This window comes from Oryza glaberrima, chromosome 3 (genome assembly GCF_000147395.1).
Source record: "Oryza glaberrima chromosome 3, OglaRS2, whole genome shotgun sequence".
NCBI lineage: Eukaryota > Viridiplantae > Streptophyta > Magnoliopsida > Poales > Poaceae > Oryza > Oryza glaberrima.
The window spans coordinates 7,553,419-7,576,447 of record NC_068328.1 but is presented as its reverse complement, the minus strand read 5'-3'; the positions used below and the strand labels follow the sequence as shown (position 1 = coordinate 7,576,447).

The window sequence follows — 23,029 nt, the reverse complement described above, 5'->3', positions numbered from 1 at the left end:
CGTTCACAAATAACAGGTAGAAAATTCTACAAACCTCCAGACAAATTCCAAGTTCCTACAATTCTACAAACCTTTTAAAGAATGTAGGCCGCACTCTTTATTGACAATAAAAGAACCCAATGGAATATTAACATTTGATACAATGTTTATTTATGTGCAGAAAACTAATTGCCCAAATGGCAACCCGAGTGCAGAATTTACTTATTATTTATTAGCCTTACACCAAAATAAGGGTGATGCCACCCGATGTGCCAACGGCCACCCAAAAAATCATCTTGCCACGAATCATTCGTAGCAAAGCAAAAAATGATGCTGCTAGTCCCTTTCCTGATGAAGGAACAAACTGGAGGTTTATGATTCTTCCGTGATAAATACTTGACGCTTTGAGAAAAAAGGACGCCCCAAGAAATTACACGCTACAATAGATGCAATAATTGCGCAAACTCAGTCTTCCTCTTCACTGATCAGTGCGAAAGAGAAGGGCGCAAACTTGTATCCATCGCCCTCATAGAATTTGTTCTGGAACTCCACCCAATGTAGCCTTAAGGCGTGAAGGAATGCACTTAGGGTCTCCATAACAAGCAAGACACCAACTGTCGCACAGATGAAGATGGTAATGCCAGCGATGCGGATAAGAATGTTGTTGTACCTACAAGAAGGCACATAAAAATGAGCTCCAGATAGCGGCTACATAGATAGGGAGAAAAGGAGAGGAGGCGGAGAGGGAGGCTTCTTAGTTCTTACCCGAAAGCTAGGAGGAGAACCTTGTCATAGAATACACTTGACAACTCCGAGTGTGCAAGACTGTATAAAGAATACAATTTAATCGATTATTAGTGGCTAACAAGGAGTGCATTGTTATAGATCAAAAGTGGGATGATGAGGGAGTAAGGCTGTTCAAAGTAATGCGGTGATGCTGAATGTCTAGAAGTACCTGAGAGCCCAGAGACGAAGATATGAGGCTGTATTTGAGACTGCCCCAAGAACAAACTCAATTGTGTGGATCAACTGGTGAACAAAAACTTCACTGAACTCGAACTCCTCATGGTGGTTCGAGCCATTATGATGTCCCATCTCCGCTACCACTGAGTCATCTGTGCTCTGAAGCATTGCATATTGTTGTCCTTGATGCCTCTGATAGAATCAAACAGAAGTATTGTCAGCACATTAGTAATTCAACACGTAAACAGCAATAGAATTTGAAATATCATATACAACTTACTCGCTCATGCTCCATCTTCAAGAAAAATGGCTTTGGGATCAGCATCCAGGGAACAGACACCAGAGCAAGCAGAAGTAAAACAAGCTGCATAAGAAATGGAGAAAATTTTAGTATTTATCCACAAGTTCATGTCATAGTCTGCAATTCTGCATAACAATAACGAATACGGACCTGCACTGTTTTCTGTCCAGGAAATAATTGGTTCTCCCCAAGTTCATCTGTTGGACTGAGGAACATATATATCATAGTATGGTACAGATCTGCTTTTGCCCCCGTGCTCCACTTGATAATGATGAGCATGGATAAGTAACCAAATAAGCTGTTCAAGAAGATCAGCTGGGGGATGAACTGGTACCTGTTACAAAAGCATACAGCAGCAATAAAGAATAATCTGGTCATAATCTCATCTCAAATTAGAGTGTTACATAAAAGGGCATTCAACACGAGACAATAAACTTACCACACATTAACACTGTTCCTGAAGAATTTCGCATTAAAGTAACTAATCACAATTCCAAGGTTCATTTGTGCAACTCCAAGAAGAATTGACATCTTCATCTTCAGTGAGTTGAGAAACGGCAACTCGCTGCGGCTGCCATGCCATACAGGGTCCACACCAAAAGGGTATGTCCGTCTTACCTTGAGTAATCCTTCTGTTGCAGCATCTCTAAATCCACAAGACAAACGATAAGTATGCATAAATATTCTTTTTTAAAGGGATAAAAACGTGGTTTTGTTTGAAACTTTTTCTTACCCACAAGAAGGATCACGGCATGCATAAGCAGATTTACCAAAAAGCTCAAATGGAACAGAGAAAAATTCATTGTATATTAATCCTGTATAGATTGAAAAGAGTGCCATCATCATAATTACATAGCGCCCACCAAACATCATCTCCATTATGTCTCCAAGTTTCTGCAATAAGAAACAGACATCAGATACAGCTTTATCACATATGTAAATTTTTGGGGCTTTCAGAATCTAAATACTTGCTCTAAACTCTTTGGGATCACTACTACATATTCCAAAGAACAAAGTCCTCAAACTGATTGTCAACACAATAGTAAAATGATGACCAGTATGCAAACCTGTGAAGCAAATTTCTTCTCTCGGATTATCAGATAGAGTGTCGAAACCAATATGCAAACTCCATGTCCCCAATCTCCAAACATGACAGCAAATAAGAAAGGAAAAGTGACAATAGTGAATACACCAGGGTTTGCTTCTTGATATTTGGCTATCCTGTATCAGATGTAATACAAAGTTAGCAGTTCCTAACTAAACCATTTGGCCCAAACAAACAGCAAGCTCTTTATTGATTTTTCAGGAGTCAATGCTAATTTTATTCAAATAAAATAATATATTTCCCATAAGCACAAAAATTCTGGAAATTCCTATTGCAAGTTTAAGTGCTTCTTTGACAATATGAACACAATGATTTCAACGTGGTAGACATGTCCACAAAAGGGAAACAAAAAAGGAAATGTTTCACTTAGAATGCACAATTGAGGAGCAAATAACAGGGAATGATGGCATGTCTTTGCCTATTGAAGAGGAACAGTGAATTATGGCAATTTTCCTTTCTTTTCTTTAAGCGAACCAAAAGTTTGTCGATTTCACATGAAAATAGTGAGTCCAGCAAAAGAATGGTGAAAAGAGCATCATTTCTGAGATGAAACCAAAAGCGGGGGGACAATAATAGAAGTCTCATATCCCATGGTGCTATAAACAACTTGGAACAACCCAAAAGAAAATATATTATTTTCAGTTCCAAAGCCAAAAGAGAAACCAAAAGTAGCATCTCAGAGCCCTCTGAAACATACCCGTATGCATCAACAATTTCCTGGAAAGCCGAAGTGAACTTATTTGTCTGGAAATATGTCGGGGGAGATTCTGTTGTGTTGAGAACTTGAAAAATTGAACCAACTTGGGATTTGCTATCAAGAGTAGCTCGCTGGAGCGCATCTTGGATCTGCAAAATAAAGTTGTAAATCATTGAGATCACATGAAGAATAATCTCCCAAATAAACAAATGGAAACAGTAGGCTAATAAATTGTTAGCACCAGGGTGGTGTATCAATTACCTGAGTTGTTGCAAAAACTGGACTCCAGCCCTCACCAACTAAGCATTTCTTTGTCACATCAACACTCAACATGTTCAAAGTGTGGTAAATTATTTTTTCCTTATTTGCCTAGAGCATTTGTATGCTAATTAGTATCATATATATAGAACTGAAATAATGACCTGACTGGTGGATTTCGGAATTTTCTAACATATGGAATTTATCACATAAGTGGATAGCTTACCAGACGGTTCCAATTCTCAAACTCAGACGCGATATTTTTCAATATATTGTCACGATGTGCTAATCCCATGTCAATTGTTGCCTTTAACTCTGATATCTTTGCAGATACCTGTAAATTCATAAGCATAGACTTTATATGTTTATTGACTGAAATTCATAGTAGTACAACTGCAAAACAAGTTTCTCCCAATGACATATCTCCTTATGGTGCAAACAAGATGCAATAGCAGCAAATCATTTTCATTAGTCACCAACAGCAAAAGTAATGATTGGAAGGCACAGAACAAAGTCTAGCTATTATAAATCTATAATAATTAATTAACATTTTTCAAATTCGAAATTGAAATGACAGCAGTGACATCAGAATAGGGATGATAACATTGGACATATCACAAGCAAAGCACAAGAATGTCCATAAAGGGCAACTCGTGCAGATGATTCTCTCAACGGTTGGCATCCTCACTACCTTCTGAAAGCAATTCAGGACTATATCTAAATTTCGAAATACTAGAAAGAATTTCATCAAAGAATATTAACAAATCACATTTCCAAGACCTGACCTCCTGAACAGCATGTAATTGTCTAGCAACATCTTCTGGAAATGGGTAGCGATTTGCGTTGAACGCATCACATATCTTCAGAATTTTGGCTTTTGCTCTATCCCCAGAGTAGAAAATAACAAATGCATTTTTGGCAACCTGTGTTATCATACAAAGAATGAAGACTTAGAGTTGGAACAAATAATAAAATAACTTCATGACTAGACAGGAAGTAAGATATATAAAAAATAACTTCATCACTCATAGAACAAAGTTCTTTTTATCAGGGCGCAAATGAACCGAGATGTATAATCCAAATACCAAGATTACTTTGAAAGGACAACATGGTGGAATATACAAAGAACAAAAAATGCACTGTAAACGTCAGAAAATATAACAGCAACCTTTTCTCCAGAGACTGGGTCAGTGACAGGTTCATCAACAGACTCTTGTCTGAGGAAAATGTTTCCCCTCGTGGCACGGAATAAGATGCGTTCAAAAGCCATTGCCTTTTCCTTTGGTACAAGACCACTCAATGATCCAAGCTTCACTTGTTTTGATGCATCTGTTAACGTATCCTAAAAGGGTAACCAAGATCATATCAGAGAGGCAAACAGAAAACAAAAAAAAAGGTGGGGGTTGCAATTACACACGTATATGCATGTATGGTCCATGTACTATCCTGTAAATCCAAAGTGCTCTGAGATTTGTGAATGATTAAAGTTATTACTACAATATGGGATGTTGTGTGTTTAAAATTTGAAAGTCAACATCAATCTTGAGGCACATCATGGCAATGGTACTACATGAATGTCCATGTACAGGGAGCAGTATGATAGTTTTACCTGCTCCAGCAGAGGGCTCTCCAGTGAACTCTCACCAGATTGATTTGCCTCCATTTCTCTCTGTTGCGCCGCAGCACTTCTTTGAGCCGAATAGAAAAATTCACCAGCCTGAAAATGAAAGAAAATAATAATAAATAAAGAGTCAGCAAAAAGCAGATTGGCGAGAGAAACAGGCTACTTAGGTACTACATGTGTAGTATGACCATGACTTGAGAGAGAGTGTACTGTAAAAATATGTGCACATTACCCCATGGGTGAAATCATTTGGAGTTAAGATAGTGGCAATTTGATATAGTATTGTTCTGGCAACAATGTGAGGAACCAGGAATGGAAACAAGTGGTTTGCAAAAGATCTAACAGACACGCTATATCTCAAGTTCAACATGATGTTGACAATATTCATGAAAGTATACTGAAGATAACAGAGTCATACCTTTTGAAGAACAGTACTGTACTCCAACAGCTCATTGTAGGTCCGCTTTAACTTTTCATTGTTTGCATTAACTTCAGCTAGTTCAGCTTCCAGTTCTCCAAGCTTTATCTGTTATTCAAAAGTGTTAAAATAATACTAGATTTATATTCTGCATGCAATCAGGAAAAATCCATTCGATTGACACACCTCCAAATCATCAAAGTCCAACGAAATTTCAGTTAATTGTGCAGAAGTTGATATGCCAGCTTTGGACATTTGTTCTTTGAAAAATCTTAATTTGCGAGCCATTTCACCACACCTTTTTATCTGCACAACGAGTAGATCCCAGCATGAAAACAGGGAAAATTAACATAAGGCAGTAAGGTAATGAAAACTATGAACATGAGATATACTATATAGATAGAAATCCATATAGCACCCTAAACTTTAAAAAGTCCAAATACCATCCTAAACTTTAGATAGAAATATGAACAGTTTTACAAAGTTCAGGGGGTTAGATGTCCGGTTTTAAAGTTTAGTGTACTAGATGGACTTTCATTCAAAGTTTAGGGGGGATATTTGGACTTTTTCCTCATTTATACCAATGTCACATCTTATAATTTTTAAATCTCAATAGATAATACTCTAGTTCATTACTGAAAGGGCTATATAAGAACAAGGGGAGAATAACAGTTTCAACATGCTGTAAAAAGCTTTTTATCAATTAGTCTCAGCCATAACATAACATAAGTGATAAAAAAAAGATAAACGAGCAAAGTACCTGGGCAGCATATGTTCGTTGAAAAGGACTCTTGTCTGCGTTAAGCTGAGGAAAAAAAAAATAAAATCATCAGTTTAACCTCTAAGGGATAGGACAAAAAACAAAGGCAGCATCCTGAGTTGTTCCAGAATTGCGAGGGTCAAACTATATCAGCATTTCCCATGATCTACTAATACAGGAGTACAATTTTATACTAACAGTCTAACAGAGTAAAAGTAACTTTAAACTTGCTATTGCTAGTGTGGGCGAATTACAGAGAAGACAACTCTGTACTGCATCGAAATTAGAATAATGTATCCCTACGTGAATTCTGTTCCAAACAACATTGTCACCCAATCGCGCCAATGCAAAACCTGCATATCATGGTTTTCAACGAAAAAAAGTGAAGCAAACAATATCACGGTTTTCAACGAAAAAAAGTGAAGCGAACAAGTAGACGCCGTAACACCACATCAATCTCAATGCCCAAATTCACAATGCCGACGGGAAACGCCCGCTAATTCCCAGGAAATCGCGAGCACGGGGCACTACCAACCGATCCCCCGCCTCAGATCGACACGATCGGGACAGGCACCACTCCGAATCCCCCCTCCCTCTCTCGGCGAATTTGTCAGCCACGAACAGCCGCCGAATCGACGGGGGTAGCGGATATACGGACTTACGTCTTTCAACTGGAGGAGGCCGAGTTCGCCGAGGTAGGAGACGGTGAGGTGCGCCGACTCCGTGGGGATGATGACCTGCACCAGCTGCATCGCCTCCGACCGCATCAGATCCATCGGCGGGCAGCACCCGCCGCCCCCGCCGCGCGCCATGGCCGCCGTTCCCGGTCGCACCCGACCAAACCGACCAGCGTCCGCCTCCGTGCGCGCGCGCGCGCGCAGGGAAGGCAAAGCGCTCGTCGTCCGTCTCCGGCGTGTCGCGTCGCGTCGCGTCGCGCGGCGGCGAGCGGAGAGACGGCCTGATCGATCGGTTCGTTTCCTCTCTGGCTCGCTGAACGGGGAGACAGGCGGGGGGTTGTCGACCATGTGCTATTATGCGGGGACGTGGCGCGGCGGGGCACCGGTGGGGGGCGGGCTGTGGGCCCCCACCTGACGGAGTGGGGCCAGGATGTCAGTGACGGTGCGGTGGCAGTTCGTGATTGCCCCGGGCTGCGAAGCTTTCGGATCCGAACGTGAAGCGTCTGGGTTTCGCGGGAGGTAGCAGCGTCACCGACATGTGGGGCCGAGTGGTATCAGAGTTGTGGATAGCATATCACTAAACGTGTCATGAGTCAGGTCGATCACAAACTCAAAACAGGCCGGGACACGTAGAAAGTACATAGCCCGTCAAATGGGAGGGACAACCTTTTGGGCTAAAGTACAATGGACAAAGTCTGAAGTACATCACAATCCTGGGCGTAAGTTTGGGTTTGGAAAAAGTACACGGAAGGTCTCTCAACTTGTCATGGAGTTACAAAATCATCCCCCAACCACAAAATCAGATATCCAGCGTCTCTCAACTTACAAAACCAGTGCAATCTATGTCCCTCGGCGGTTTTGACTCCGGTTTTATCCGATGTGGCAACTGACTCAGTGTGGACCCCACGCGTCAGCCTCTTCTTCCCCTCCCCTCTCCACCTCTCTTCCTCTCTCCTCTCTTCTTCACGGGTGCCGCACGAGGGAGCAGCTGCACGGGCGTAGGCGGTGGGGGGAGGAGCCGCGCGTGGGCGGCAGGCAACGGAGCGGCGCGCGGGCGGGCGGCGCAGGCTGCGGCTTCCCCACCACCGCCTGTCTTCGTCTGCGCTAGGAGCTGAAACCTGTGGCGGCGGCAGTACGGGCGTGCCACGGCGGCGTGCCGGCGTACGTGGGAGGGCAGGCGCGGGAGGACGAGGCGGAGGCTGAGGACCTGGGCGCACCACTCCGGTCGGTGCGCCACGCCGATGCGCTGCCCTACTAGAAGGCCGACCTCAACTCTGGCCCCGTCCGCCACCCCGGCGTGGTGCCCTTCGTCTGGGAGCAATAGCCAGGGCAACCCAAGAGCGTCAGCACCCGCCGCGCGCCGCCCACGACTGTGCCCCATCCTCCGCCGTTTGAGCACGGCGTGGAGGATGAGATCGACGGGAGCTGGCGGTGGCGGCGGCGGTGTTACAGGCGAAGTCGCCGGCAGCGGCTTCCTCCACCGCGCGCCGCCGCGGGGGGGGGGGGGGGGGGGGGGGGGGGAGGAGGTCCGGCGGCCGGCGTCGCTGCTGAACGACGACGACGGGGAACGAGCTGCTGCCTGCCTCCCCGCCTCCTTCCTCTTCGTGTGCTCTCGCTGCGGGAGTTGTGGAGGAAGGCGGCGCTCTGGCTGTAGGTCGACCCCATTCCTCGTCGGCTCCGCACCAAGTCGCCGCGGAGTGCGTGGTTGCGAGGCACATCCGGACGGGGGAGCCAGTCGACAACGAGGACGGGAGGCTAGAGTACCGCGGCGACAACTGGCGGGCGCTGTGGCCGGGCAGCGGCAAGCCCGGGCTGTGGATGAGCGCCATGTCGAGGCTAGCGGCGGTGTACCGACTCTTCACCACCGACGAGGAGATCCACGAGCTGACAGGTGAGAGGAGCGTCGTGAAGACGAAGGATGCAGAGCTGGAGCTGGTGATCCCGCCGGTGTTCGTGCGGTGCAACAAGGTGCTCGACGCTGGGGAGCAGAAGGAGGGAGGGAGAGAGAGAGAGAAAGGGGGAGGAGGGGAAATAACAGAGAGGTGATGAGTTGGCATCCTGACATGTGGGGCCACGTGGGTCCCCCGCTGACTCAGCGTCAGACAAAACCGGGGTCAAAACCATCGAAGGACCTAAAGTAAACGGTTTTGTTAAGTTGAGGGATGTAATATATCTGGTTTTGTGGTTGGGGGATGATTTTGTAACTCGATGACAAGTTGAGGGTCCTTGAGTGTACTTTTTCCATTGGGTTTTAGGTTCCAGTACAGGCTAATTTACATTTTCACTTGGGCCTAAGGCCCAAAACTTAAAGTTCAAAAAAAGGTCCAAACTTAAGCCCATGGTTGTGTTATACTTCGGACTTTGTTCACTGTACTTTTCCAGAAACATGCTACTAGAAATTTTCCTTTTTGTGTGAGCTGGGAACATATGCTACATATTTTAAGCTGACCACGGCGTGATCAACTATGAGATCTCTGTTGCTGATCCAAAGAAACTGTAATTATTGTAGGCAGAAAAAACTTATGAAAAGCTGTAACACAGGTTTCAATTTAAAACTGCAATATTTACAGCAACTTTGCAATCATGGAGTTTTACTACTCCGTACTACGTACTACCTAGAGAAACACTCGAAATTTCACATACGAAAAAAATCTCTCACAACAGTATGACTGTGAAGTCTGACTGTCTGAGTGTCTGCTTCATCAAGCTTCTGGTGTAGTGGCAGTAGTACTATTTAAATCTCTGATCTGTTTGGTCATGCATCCATGCTAAGATATTTCCTCGTGTGGCACTGTTCAGTGTTCATCAGCAGTGGTTGGATACGTGAACCCCACACGCCAGAAATCATAACGTGCAGTCGGCCATGCTGCAGATTTAGATTTCGGCGATGGATCGGCCGCATCCAGCAGTAGCAGGGGCAGTCGTCCCCAAATCTAAGCGTAGAATTTTGTGAGGCTGCCAGACTTCCAGAACGGATAATATCCATATCCGAAAAGACCAAGCCTGGCCACGAATGCGCGCTCTCCCGGATCTCCCCTTCATCTTTTCTTATCCTCAGGTACAAGCCAAAAAAAACAACAAATCACAACACAACAACAACCCCCGTTGATCGGTTTTCACGGACAGTGTCACGGTGCAGACAACGTGTTTATCCCTTTTCAGACTGTTCTTTTTGGCTAAAACTTTCAGAGTAACATCGATTTTACTGGGTATTATGCTGACAGTACTGCAGGAGTGGAAAGTATTAGCGAACACTGTAAAAAATTGTTTCTAGCTAGCTTCCAAGCAGCCGAGAGCCTGAGAACGACGTGCATGCTTCAGATATCCAAGGTCTCCGTCCACTTCATGGATTTTATTTTTTTCAGCTTAATTGCAGCAAGAAGGCAAGAACCCCAGTAGAGAGTGGAGATGGCCATTTTGTTCAGGCACTAGGCAGTGGGTAGGACGGTGAGGAGTGTGTCCTGCACTCCTTCTGCTTCCCCTGACGATCGATCCCCATGCGTGCCGAAGCATCTGATACTTTTGCTGTGCTGTTCTTTAATTTACCCTGATACTTTTGGATATCTGAAGCAGTAGAGCTCGTTCACTCAAACAGGCTAGCCTGTTTTGCTTTCTGGTAAGAACTTAATTAACTAGTTGAGATCGACATGCATGGATGCGTGAATCTATTGTTGCATTTTTTCTAATGGATAGTTAGATTTGTTCCAGCTTTTTTTTTTGTCAATTCTGTTACATTTGCAGTGTCTTCAACTTCTGCATCATTCTTCTCTATTCTTCCTTCACTTTCTTTCTTGAACTAGAAAAGCAAACCAGAGTTCTTTTTCCCCCTCTTCTACATAAACGAAAACAGCTTGTTGACTGGCTCCCTAGAGCTTTTTGTAAGTTGATCATCGAAGTAGCTAGTTCTCTTCACTTATCAGTCATCACTGTTCTATGTTCTATCTGCATTTTCCTTGATTTTGTACTTTTCCTGAACGAAAGGACAATCCTTAGCCATCATAATGCTATGATCGACTTATTCTGAAGTCATCCGGCCTCGATCTTCTTTTGTTTCGGTGAGATCTGTAATGGTTTAGGAAAATTATGGATCTCTGAAAAATAAGAAACATCTCGTAGTATATGAAATTAAGAAATGTCGGACCACGTCAAATCCTACTGGTATCATATACCAGATAACTAACTTTTTGAATGGAACCAAACACGAGATTGTGAATATAGCAGTAAGAAATACAACCCCGAAGGGTAAAGGAGAAAAAGGAAAAGCAGTTTAGTGTACGAGCTGTAGGAGTAGCTTTGCTCCTGCCAAGGCCCAGATCCTTGCCTCTTCCTTCATTTCTGCGAGGAGACCAGGCACTGAGGTCTCATTGTGATCGAAGATTCTCCTGTTTCTCTCCTTCCAGATCTCCTTTGGGAACACCCTGTGTGTTTGCAAGCGCTTAGCTTCATTTTCATGCATGATATGATCTCTGGATAGAAGATAAGTAGCCCCCACACATGCACTTCGCCACCTATAGCCAGCCTCGAGTTCTCATCTGTTTGATCCGTCGCACATGTGGAGCAACGAAGCTCTAGAGTACGTCTCCTAATCTCTACTTACTTTTGCAGTTTGCACACATATTGAGAAATGCTTATCAATCCTTCGATCTCTCACAGACAACACCTACAAGCGTCGTTTACACTTTGCATGTATAGCTAGCCATTGTTACATACGTGGAGCATGTAGCGATCATTCGTTCCTAGCACGTAAATTAATCGCCGTAATTTTGCCCATGCAGACACAGCACACACAGCTACAAATCGACTGTAATTAAGGTACGTATATATAGGTGACAATGGACAACCAGCAGCTACCCTACGCCGGTCAGCCGGCGGCCGCAGGCGCCGGAGCCCCGGTGCCGGGCGTGCCTGGCGCGGGCGGGCCGCCGGCGGTGCCGCACCACCACCTGCTCCAGCAGCAGCAGGCGCAGCTGCAGGCGTTCTGGGCGTACCAGCGGCAGGAGGCGGAGCGCGCGTCGGCGTCGGACTTCAAGAACCACCAGCTGCCGCTGGCGCGGATCAAGAAGATCATGAAGGCGGACGAGGACGTGCGCATGATCTCGGCGGAGGCGCCCGTGCTGTTCGCCAAGGCGTGCGAGCTCTTCATCCTGGAGCTCACCATCCGCTCGTGGCTGCACGCCGAGGAGAACAAGCGCCGCACCCTGCAGCGCAACGACGTCGCCGCCGCCATCGCGCGCACCGACGTGTTCGACTTCCTCGTCGACATCGTGCCGCGGGAGGATGCCAAGGAGGAGCCCGGCAGCGCGCTCGGGTTCGCGGCGGGAGGGCCCGCCGGCGCCGTTGGAGCGGCCGGCCCCGCCGCGGGGCTGCCGTACTACTACCCGCCGATGGGGCAGCCGGCGCCGATGATGCCGGCGTGGCATGTTCCGGCGTGGGACCCGGCGTGGCAGCAAGGAGCAGCGCCGGATGTGGACCAGGGCGCCGCCGGCAGCTTCAGCGAGGAAGGGCAGCAAGGTTTTGCAGGCCATGGCGGTGCGGCAGCTGGCTTCCCTCCTGCACCTCCAAGCTCCGAATAGTGATGATCCATATGGTTCCATGCATGCATCGCTGAGGTGCTAGCTAGCTACTATAGCTGCTCAAATCAAATGCTCAATGTGTCGGTAATTAATTAATGTGGTACGTATTAACTTAACCGATGTACGTAATGGACGCTCAAGCTAATTAAGGGATGTACAATTTACTAATTAATTTAATTTGTAATATATAGCCGATTAACTAGCAAGGTGACCCAGTACTATTTGTGATTTCTTTTCCCGTTATGCTACTAATTGTGGACGCACAAACCATTACCGGAACAGAAATTACTACTGATGAATTACTATATATAATAAGCTTATATAGATGGATGAATGTTTTCTGATGGCATCCACCATTTCATGAAAAAGCAACAGATGACTGGATTTGTAGATTCTTTTTGGTGTACTGATCATTACTGGGTCAGGTCAACTGTAGGTTAGTTATAGGGCAAAATTAGTTATGTAGCGCCGGAAGTTATAAGCTTAATTACATATATAACATTTGAAAGATCTAAACCATTTTAATATCACCAAAAATCACCTAAGTTTAACGTTCCTCCATATAGCATTCCGTCCGAATTTCTATGAAGTGTCCTTCATTTTCATTTCCTTCAAAAGTAAGAAGTTAAATACCTCCCCGCAAAAAAAAAAAAAGAAGTTAAATACCTGTAATGTTACCTCCATTTTCCACTAGCTTGTTCATCTCCATCTTAGGCAATCGAGTTCAGGCATGGACAGGGCAGCCGGCCAGCTCCATCGATCCCCCTTTCTTCTTGAGTTCAATTTTAGCAGCTGCGAGATTGCAAAAGGCTGCCACCCTCAAACTCCCTCATGGCATGAGGTCACCCATTGCCGCCAACCTCAAGTTCGATCCCCCCGCAGTTGCCACAGTTGTGTTGGCCACCACCGTGCCCTTGTGCCAAGCCACTGCATGCATTGAACTCCCCAAGGTCGTGACTCTCAAGCTCTCACGGCTGCCGCCATCGAGTTTGTGCGCTGGCCACGGCTCTCGATCTCTCACGTACGTGCACCCAATCCCAGACCGCCATCCTTGAGCTCCCTCGCCTCGCTACCCTAGAATTTGTCCAATGCAGCCCTCAAGCTCCACCATAACAATTGTAGTCAAGCTTTTCATGTTGATAAATGAGGATGCTCTTTGGCAGAGTTTACTTAGAAGGAAATATGTAAATAATTAGTCAATTATACAAGTTGTGAAAATGTCTGGTGATTCTCATTTTTTGTCAGGACTTATGAAAAGACAAGTTCTTAAGTATGTGCACTTTCATTATTAATATTTGGAAAACCCAAATAATCCCCTACAAGTCACCGTCCTTTCCAATCTCCCGCCTATAGCTTAATTTCGTACAAAATACTCCTCAAAGGTCCATTTTCTCTTACAACGTGCCACCTCTATCTAGCTTTTATGTGCTCAGTGATTCACTGGAACAGATACCCTCATCTCAATCGGGTGGTAAGCCCCATCTCAATCGGGCATGGCGTCCGTCATAGGCTAGAAGTCACTGATGTGAAGAGCTATCTCAATCGGGCAAACGGCCGTCACGGATGATTCTATCTCAATCGGGCCCTAAGTAAAGCCCGTCACCGATAGCTTTGACCCAGACGACCAGTCAAACTATAGCCCGTCACAGATGACCTATCTCAATCGGGCCACAACTAGCGCCTGTCACAAATGACCCTTATCTGTGACGGGCATTAACTATAGCCCGTCACAGATGAGTCATCTGTGACTGTGACGGGCATTAATTATAGCCCGTCACAGATGAGAAAGGTCGGTCACCCATCTCGAAATTACTCCAGACCAAGCACACTTAACGTCAAAGTTCTTTAGAGATTAGCTTCCGGAAAAGTAATTGTAACATGTTGGTATGAGTATTCTATTAATCCTATTATGCCCTAGGCCAGGATGTCAAATTGGGGTTATTAAATGATTTCAAATAGAAAAGTCACCAAAACCAAAGTTGTAGAACTCATCGAGGTGCAAAATTTTTATTTTGGTCATTTCTCCATCTGACTCTATTTAAACAATTTGAAATTTGAAATTCAAAGTTTGAAAAGTTCAAATAGAATTTTAGATCAGTGAACGACTTCAACTGAAAAAGTTATCAACAACAAAGTTGTATAACTCATCAAAATCTATAACTTTTATTTTGGTCATTTTTCTATATAACATTTTTTGAACCGTTTGAATTTGAATTTGAAAATATGACAACTTCAAACAACATTTTCAAATACTAAATGATATCAACTGAAAAAGTCATCAACAACAAAGTTGAATAACTCATCAAGATCTAAAACTTTTATTTTGGTCATTTCTTCATACGACAAAGTGATAGTAACATTGTTTACAAAATTGACATATCTCTTATCTGATTTTATAAACTATAACACATATATGTAAAATTTGTAAATAATATTACTAACATTTTGTCAGATGAAGAAATAACAAAAATAAAAGTTTTAGATCTTGATGAGTTATTCAACTTTGTTGTTGATGACTTTTTCAATTGAACTCATTTAGTATTTGAAAATGTTGTTTGAAGTTGTCATATTTTTAAATTCAAATTCAAACTGTTCAAAAAAATGTTATATTGAAAAATGACCAAACTAAAAGTTGTAAATATTGATAAGTTATACAACTTTGTTGTTGACATTTTTTCCATTTGAAATCATTTACTACCCGTAAATTATTTTGCTATAGTCAACTTACAAATATAAACATTTCATATGAAAAATGGAAAAATAGTCATCGGTGACGGGCTTTAGTTAATGCCCGATAGAGATTAAGTATATAGCCCGTCACTGATGAGTCATCTGTGACGGGCCTAGTTGTTATCTCAAACAGGCCTCAAGTTGGTGCACGTCACAGATGATGGTCATCTGTGACGGGCCACAACTTTAGGCCCGTTTGAGATATGGAATGTTATCTCAATCGGGCCTAAAGTTGTGGCCCGTCACTGATAGGTGTCATCCGTGACGGGCTTAAGTTTTATACCCATCTAACATGTCTGTGCGACCATATCTCAATCGGGCACTTTTCGGCCCGATTGAGATGACTTCCTTGTGACGGCCCGCTATTTCTAAGCATATTAGAGCCCGTCACAGATAGAAGGATCTGTACTAGTGATTTATCCCATCGTGCATCGCTAGCATGGTGAGCGAAGTTGTTCCCTATATCTTCTCTTATTGGGCATGAGATTTAATACATACTTTTTTATAGTATACAATTGATGATTTTATTAATTTGAGGGTAGGAGATTGGAATGATTAGTGATTTGTAGGGGGGGGGGGGGGTTGGATTTAACAAATCAAATTCTGGGAAGATAAGTGGATTGATAATTCTTCTTTCAAGGAGCAATACCCTTTTCTATATAAGTTAGTTCGTAGAAAAAGTGCATCAATTGCAATTGTTTTGAATTCTGTTACACACAATGTATCTTGAAGGGCATTTGTGGGTCAAAACCTTGTGCTATGGCATAACTTGGTTGCTTATATTGTGCAGATTAATCTAAATGATAATAAAAGTATGTTTAGATGGAATCTTCATCACAGTGGTTAATTAATTTTTGGTCCATTCTATGTATTTAGCCTTGATCAACAATGGTTATATAGAGAGTAATAATGTTTTATGGAAATTAAGGATGCCTCTTAAAATAAAGATCCTATCTAGATGCCTATATCGTAGCGTTGTGTACTATTGAGGGAATGTTTGGTTGATGCCTGACTAGGGATGGTAGGGGTCCCGAACCCCGGTGGGGATTACTCTATAGGGCATGTAAATGGGATAAAATCATCACCCATGGGGGTTGTTGTCGGGCAAAATATGTCTGCATTGGGGAAGTGGGAACGAGGACGTTCCCTAGCCCCCCGTCCCTAATTTCCCATGAGCCCCTGAGTATGGTAGGCATATGTGCATATTGCTTGAGCGCACAATCCATATAAAAATTATAAGTCCACTGAGGAGAGCCCAATTCACAAGTTCCTCGTATAGAAAGTAAGGAAACCCTAGGCATATTATCCCCTCCTCTTGAGTGCTCTAGATCAAGCCTGCCAAGACTCCAGGCGACTAACCCGTGTCCTCGTCTCGTCCTTTGCACCGTGCCACCGGATCCACGCCTCCTCATCGCGTCCTCTCCATGCTAAACATTTGCACCGCCGCATCCATGCTGAGCATTCGCGTCGTGCCATGGCTAATGCATCCACATTGGTTTCATACGCATCATGTTGTCATTGTTGCCTCCAAGCAAGACCTGATGCTATGACGCGTCCAAGCAGCAGTGGCAGGAGTGCGCCATGGCTGCCGCATACTGGCCTGCTGCACTCCTACTATTCGGTGGGTGTGCCTCGAACCCTATGCGGGGACAGTGATAGGGGAAACCCTTCCCCGAGTGCGGGGATGGGGTAGATTGATTTCCTTCTCAACAGGGATGGGAATAGGATAATTGAACCCGACAGGTGTAGCCTCGTTACCATCCCTATGCCTACATTGTTATAACTAAGCTTAGCCAAGTTGTGGCATGGTGGAAAAAATGTGGCCAATAAATAGTTGGTCAAAAGTGTGGCATAGTTAGCACAAGTTTAAGAGTATGACATGTCGGGCAAGGTAGTAAGAAAGTGTTGCTTTTGTCATAAAGACGAAACCATCCAACATTTGTTCTTCCAATGTCATCTTTCCTGCTTGGTGTGGTCTATTATTCGAATGGCTTCAAATTTAAAATCTCCTCGAAATGTAACTTATATGTTTGGGCTTTGGCTTTTATGTGTTCCTAAAGACATGAGAAATCATCTTTTGATGGGCGCAGTAGCTCTTTGTTGGTCCATTTGGCTAAGCAGGAACGGGTTGTTGTTTGATAACAAAATAGTGTCTTCTCCTTTGCAGGTTATTACTTTAGTTACTCGGTGGCTACACACCTGGAATATACTCCACAAACCGGGATACTATTGCAGTGGTATCATGACGTTTGGACCAGGTGGCGCAGTAGTTTTTTTACCCAGGTGCATGGGTGGCGGTCTAGTCTATGGATTGATAACCACTAATTTTATGTTCCCTTCACACTCCTGTGGTTGAGATGAGGTTTTTTCTTTTATGGTTCCTTTTTAGATGTGTGCATTTTATACAAAGGCCGGGGGTTGGCTCAGTTGGATTGTACCATCTTGATGTAATTGATTGAGTCTTAATAAAGCTTCTATTATCTTAAAAAAAAGTCAGCCAAAGGTTAAGAAAGTGTGGCATGATATAGTTGTGACGGCGAAACAAACACATGCCTAGGAAGTTGTGACATGACTAAATTGTAGCTTGGCAAAGAAACACAACCAACTAAACATCCCTTACTCTCAGACATATTGGTGGGAGTCCAGTGTGATCGCACCTCTACCCCACCGTCGGGCTAGCTAGGCCAGACCGGGGTATATACTCATATTTCTGTATAATGACAAAAAAGATCAAGTGAGGAAATTTTTTTTATTATGTTCAGCTTCTTAATAGTAGAAACTCCTAACGACGAACCATCTCAAACTAATAGGAGTAGAATTTTTTTGACTACCGGTTAATAATACCACACGTGGACGTAGAAAGTGTACGTACGTATATATGGACTTTCTGTTCCTATATGGGTATATCACCTTTAACGTGCAAAACCGACTACTAATGGTACCGAATTTCTTATTAATTACTATAAGAAAAATCAGGCTAGAAAATTGCTGCGCATGCATATACGCATAAACCCCACGCATGTACTAGCTGAGTTAGGCACATGCATGTTATCATGGATCTGGGTGCCTGGGTACTCCATCACTGGTACACTCCATCAACACGGAAGATCTTCTCCACTTGGGCATATACAGTAGTACTTATGGTGTGTAAATGTCCACTAGACTATGCGTGTCCTATATATGCTAGCTAGGAGTACTTTGTTGTGTAAATGTCCACCAGACTGAACACTAGGTTATACGCTGTATATGATCCAAACATGGTTTGCATCGTTGGTTTGGAATTTTGGATTTATAGTTGATCTTATACAGAGTTCCTTGATCTGGCAGCGTCTCCATACGTACGAGCAGTGATTTCTCACTACTACAGAAATTTTTTTTTTGGTTAGACGTCTGCCTGCACCTAGATATGTGCGAAAATTAGTATTTTCGCATGCGGGCGACCCATTATTCGCTTTCCAGGGGAGCGAATTTTGTAGGCGCGAACAATTACGGCAGGCACGCGGACGGCGGCTGCACGCGGGCAGCGGCGGCGGCTGCACGCGGGCAGCGGCGGCGGCTGCAGGCGCACGGGCGTCGATTGCGTCGACGTCGGTGTCGGCTGCGTTGACGTCGGCGTCGGTAGGCACGCGGGCAGCAGCCGGGCGACGCGTGTGTGACGACGGCTGCGATGGCGACCCGTGGGCTGACCGCTGGCGGCGGGGACGGAGGCGGGTGGCGGTGACGGCGCACGGGTTGAGCGGCGGCGGCAGTAGCAAGGCGACGCCAACCAGGTGTTCGACGAAATGCCAACAAGGAACGTATTTGCGCAGAGCTAACTAATCTAGCCAAACACTTTCATACCCACTTCAGCTCCTATAGGAGTTGAGAGTTGGGAGTTGGAGTTTGGAGTCCTACCAAACGGGGCCTAAGACTGAACACTAGGTTATACGGTGTATATGATCCAAACATGGTTTGTATCATCGGTTTGAAATTTTGGATTTATAGGTTATCTCCATACGTACGAGCAGTGATTTCTCACTACTACAGAAAAGATTTTTGCAAGCGGTCAAAACCTATCTTAGCATGTGGTTGGACGTCCGCATGCACCTAGGTTTGTGCAAAAATTAGTATTTTCGCATGCGGGCGACCCATTATTCGCTTTCCAGGGGAGCGAATTTTGTAGGCATGATAGTTATGGCCCATATACAACTTAGAGGGGCCCTTGTCCGAAAAAATCGTTTCTATAATATTGTCTTTTTTGCTCAATTGCAGCTAAAACCTAACAGTAAATTTCATAGAACCCTATATTTATAGTTAAATTACGTGGTATAAAGCCCTAGTTATTTTGATTTGTGGCACATAACATTAGGGCATTGTGGTTATAAAGTATTACAAAACCCTTCGATATATATTGTGTATACTTACATTTAAAAATATAGTGTCTATGAATTATGATCTCTTTTTTTATAATTATTGAGTTCTTAAGTTGATATTTTAACTTCACTACTTTGAAAAAATTATTGTTTAGGATATGCTGAAATTAATCGAGATTTGAATAAAGGTAGGGTTTTATAAAACACTTATAAAATCTCATGTGGTTATGTGCCACAGATACATACGATTTTCTATAATTTTTTTGACTGAAAAAACTACCGGGGCTTTGCCCACTAGTGTTTTTCTATAACTTTAACTTGATAAAGGTGGATATTTTAAAATTTACTCAAAATTTAATTTTATGATTGATTTTGGATTTTTTATCATAATATATTTTTCAGCCTTAATTTGGAAACACAATTTTTCAGCCTTAATTTGTAAACACAAATATAAATTTTTACCTACAAAACATTTTTATATCAGTAGCTTCTAAAACAAGAAAACTGTCAGGACTAGCATTTTCGTTGCCAGGGACACGTGCAGCTAGTGGTCACGGCAGGGGGAATTAATCTAATCCCGGGGTATTCAATTTCAAGCCTGTTGCTTCCGGACGTAGAGTACTTATCCATTCTAAAATAAAATAACTTCTAGCATTTAAATTTTTTTTTCTAAACTACAATAATATTTTCACCTAGATTTACTTCTCAACCAATCAAAATCTTCTCCTAGTTAATTTCATATACTTTAGTAGTCCTTGAGTGGATGCTAGCCAGGGTTTGACTTACCGTCGGTAACCGTGGGTAACCGTACGGTTACCGTGGTTACCGGGCTTACCGCGGGGGTACGGTAATATAAGTACCGCGGTAACCTCCTTAAATTCAAATAAATTTAAAAAATAATTTAAATTTTTGATAAATTTTGCACGGTTTTATACGGTTTTTCACGGTTACCGCGGTTACTGCGCGGTAACCGTGCTTACCGCCGGGGTGCGGTAACCCTGGCCCCGGCGGTTTTGGAAACCCTGATGCTAGCCAAAGCCTCATCAACAGAAGAGAGGACAATATCAACTCTCATAGTAGATAACATGCAAAGTATTTCAGACATTCTAGCTTGCTTACTAGCAACTGTTAAATCTGATAATACTACGTAAAATCATGCTATAATGCTCTGGGTTTATTTGGAAAGTTAGGAATGATATTACTTTAAAAGGAAATTAAGAATGGGAACCTATGTAAGTATATTATATGTAGTGCAGCAGATGTCATGTCTAATAATTTCACTAAAATGTTGAGCTTTGAAGCAAGGGATGACTATATGGGAACTCTGGAAGATAATCCTAATATCTCTATTAATGTTTTGCCTGAAAATAGATGCTATATATGTTGATGCCCCCCGGATGGAAGATCAATCAGGCTTTGGCATTTTCATTCATGACTCCATAACTCTCAAGGCTATCTTTATTCAAGCAAAATCTTTTCTTATACCTCTTGTATTCAAGCTAAACTTGCAGGTATCAATCTGACAATTTGCATATGTAAGGAACTTATCATTTCAAATCAATCAGGACCTGGTACGTACTACTTCTAAGATAGCAGAATTATATAACTAAACCTTATCCAGTTATCCCTGGAGCTTGTTTCCTCTTCTATCAAGAGTAAATCAATTTTAGGTGGAGCTACAATATTCGATAGATTTCAAGATAAATGAATAAGATGGCTGACTACCTTTTAAAAAAAAGTCTAGGGACAAATATTAATAGTTCTACTAAAACAGTTTGTCAAAATTTTTCTTACTTATATCATCATAATGGTTATCCTACTATGGAAGTTCTTTAATCAACTTTAATGGCTGAAGATGTATCTTTTATCCATGTACTGTACTTTTAATGTTTAATATAATGATTTTTTTAAAAAAGAAAAGGAAGAAGTGAGGAAACTCCAATTCTCTGTGGTGTAACCCGGTATTCTCATGTACTTCGCTCTTGACCGTGAGAGGTTTTGTACATGCATCAACGACGGAGGTGAGGTGACGCGCGGTGTTAACCTTTCTTCAGGTCCGTGTGTGCGTTCGCTGCCAACCTCGATCGCTCCATTAAGGGAAAATTTAAAAAAGAACATCTCAAAAGTCACTTGAAGTTTGACATTCCATCTCATATATAAGTCATTTTTTTTACTTAAATCTCATAAGTCATTTTGATGCAAATATCCATCCTATACTTGGTTTTGTTGTAAAAACCATCCTAGTGCACATATGCTTAACCAAATCAGCTTGTTATCACTGATGTAGAGCCACCACAGGTTAAGCTAATTGAGTCAATCTTGTCCTAGTATTTGCATTAAACTTATTCTTTATATTTTTTCTGCATATAGCAGAACTAGGTGCAGCAATTTTTAAGCTTTCATTAGCAATTCTATATGTAGAATCTCAAAAAGAAATTGTTAAGACTATTTTTCTAGAAGTATTAAATTATGTGAAGACCACATTGACGGTTCACAATTTATGAAAATATATTGATTCGGTCAAGCATGTGTGCACTGGGGTGGATTTTCAACAAAACCGAGTATAGGGGTGGGCATTTACAACAAAATGACTTATGGCATGGAATGTTAAACTTGAAGTAATTTCTAGGTGGTTTTTGCATTTTTTTTTCTCAATGGAGGGGAACAAGAGAGGGAGCAATGTATATGATCAATAGTGTTTGTCATGACGTACCGACTGCTCCAACCCCCAACCGCACACAACATTGATTGGATTTTGAGCCAAAAGTCTTGGGATCATCCTACAGTGTCTCTGAGAGAACGTTCCATTTGTTGAATACATGTGTGTATAATTGTTAGGCAGTCCCTCTGTGTTTCTCTTACTGTTTTGTACATAACACATGGTCTATCTTCAACCCCATGCAATGTTTGTTTGAAGTAAACTCTAGTTTTTTTTTCTTAAAGAAAATAAATGTGAAGGACTGGAACAAGGCGGGAAGCATTTTAAGCACTCAATGTCTATATCCTAGTTTGTCGTAACCAATATGAATAATTGCAAAATATTTTGACAATATGGATTACTATTTACTCCATTTGTCTTCAGTTGTCATAAGATACAATTACTCGAAATACTAAGAACTACTCTCCCCACCCAACCACCACCCCTCAATTCAATTTTCACCAAATCTCGCTCTCAACCACTCTCTCACTCCTTAGCTATTCACATAGTCATCTCCCTTCGTACTTAATCTCTATCTCTATTATTATAAAAATTAAAAATGTTTTCGTTAAAATTTTGGTACGTTATCCGTGTTTGAATTGGTTCTATGTCACCCATATCCAATTCGATGTGACTTTAGAATAACTACTATACACCCCTTTCTAACCCAAAATTCTAAGTCATATTTCTTTTATCATCAAGACCAAAAAGAATTGACTCATCCCTCATCCCTCATGTAACAAAACTGAGAAACAATATGCATGCATGCAACCAATGAATATTAAGATGGTTGCTTGGGTTCAGGGGCGGATCCAACATGGGTGCAGGGGGGACTCGAGTCCCCTCTACACCCACAAGACCCATGGATACCCCCGGAGCACCCCCTTCAATTTT

General features: G+C 42.9%; 2 protein-coding genes across 4 annotated transcripts; one reads left to right on the top strand and one right to left on the bottom strand.

The window, feature by feature from the left end:
* Positions 1–52: 52 nt before the first annotated feature.
* Positions 53–7,113, bottom strand: LOC127766198 (V-type proton ATPase subunit a3-like). Of its 2 annotated transcripts, XM_052291276.1 has the most exons (18): positions 6,768–7,113; positions 6,106–6,150; positions 5,532–5,651; positions 5,346–5,453; positions 4,913–5,020; positions 4,472–4,645; positions 4,089–4,226; positions 3,530–3,637; positions 3,307–3,414; positions 3,046–3,194; positions 2,311–2,464; positions 1,977–2,137; positions 1,683–1,889; positions 1,394–1,577; positions 1,223–1,306; positions 935–1,134; positions 745–804; positions 53–649 (listed from the first exon to the last, which is right to left on the bottom strand). In XM_052291276.1, the coding sequence occupies exons 1-18, from the start codon at positions 6,915–6,917 to the stop codon at positions 445–447; spliced, it is 2,463 nt and encodes an 820-aa protein (XP_052147236.1). In that variant the 5' UTR covers positions 6,918–7,113; the 3' UTR covers positions 53–444. The 2 variants fall into 2 exon arrangements, with proteins under 2 accessions (XP_052147236.1, XP_052147238.1); XM_052291278.1 differs by lacking the exon at positions 3,307–3,414.
* A 2,770-nt stretch (positions 7,114–9,883) lies between these two features.
* On the top strand, positions 9,884–12,557 carry LOC127766200 (nuclear transcription factor Y subunit C-2). 2 transcript variants are annotated; one of them, XM_052291280.1, is made up of 2 exons: positions 9,884–10,398; positions 11,558–12,557. In XM_052291280.1, exon 2 carries the CDS (start codon positions 11,615–11,617, stop codon positions 12,353–12,355), a length of 741 nt encoding a protein of 246 aa, XP_052147240.1. In that variant the 5' UTR covers positions 9,884–10,398; positions 11,558–11,614; the 3' UTR covers positions 12,356–12,557. The 2 variants fall into 2 exon arrangements, with proteins under 2 accessions (XP_052147240.1, XP_052147241.1); XM_052291281.1 differs by lacking the exon at positions 9,884–10,398 and adding an exon at positions 10,405–11,355.
* Positions 12,558–23,029: the final 10,472 nt, after the last annotated feature.

Excerpts from the sequence above, each read along its gene's own strand:
- LOC127766200 (XM_052291280.1), top strand. The coding sequence starts at position 11,615 with ATGGACAACCAGCAGCTACCCTACGCCGGTCAGCCGGCGGCCGCAGGC.
- LOC127766198 (XM_052291276.1), bottom strand. The coding sequence starts at position 6,917 with ATGGCGCGCGGCGGGGGCGGCGGGTGCTGCCCGCCGATGGATCTGATG. Across the intron at positions 1,890-1,976 it reads TGCCGTGATCCTTCTTGTGG|AGATGCTGCAACAGAAGGAT; the intron begins GTAAGAAAAAGT and ends TTGTGGATTTAG. Across the intron at positions 1,578-1,682 it reads AGGAACAGTGTTAATGTGTG|GTACCAGTTCATCCCCCAGC; the intron begins GTAAGTTTATTG and ends CTTTTGTAACAG.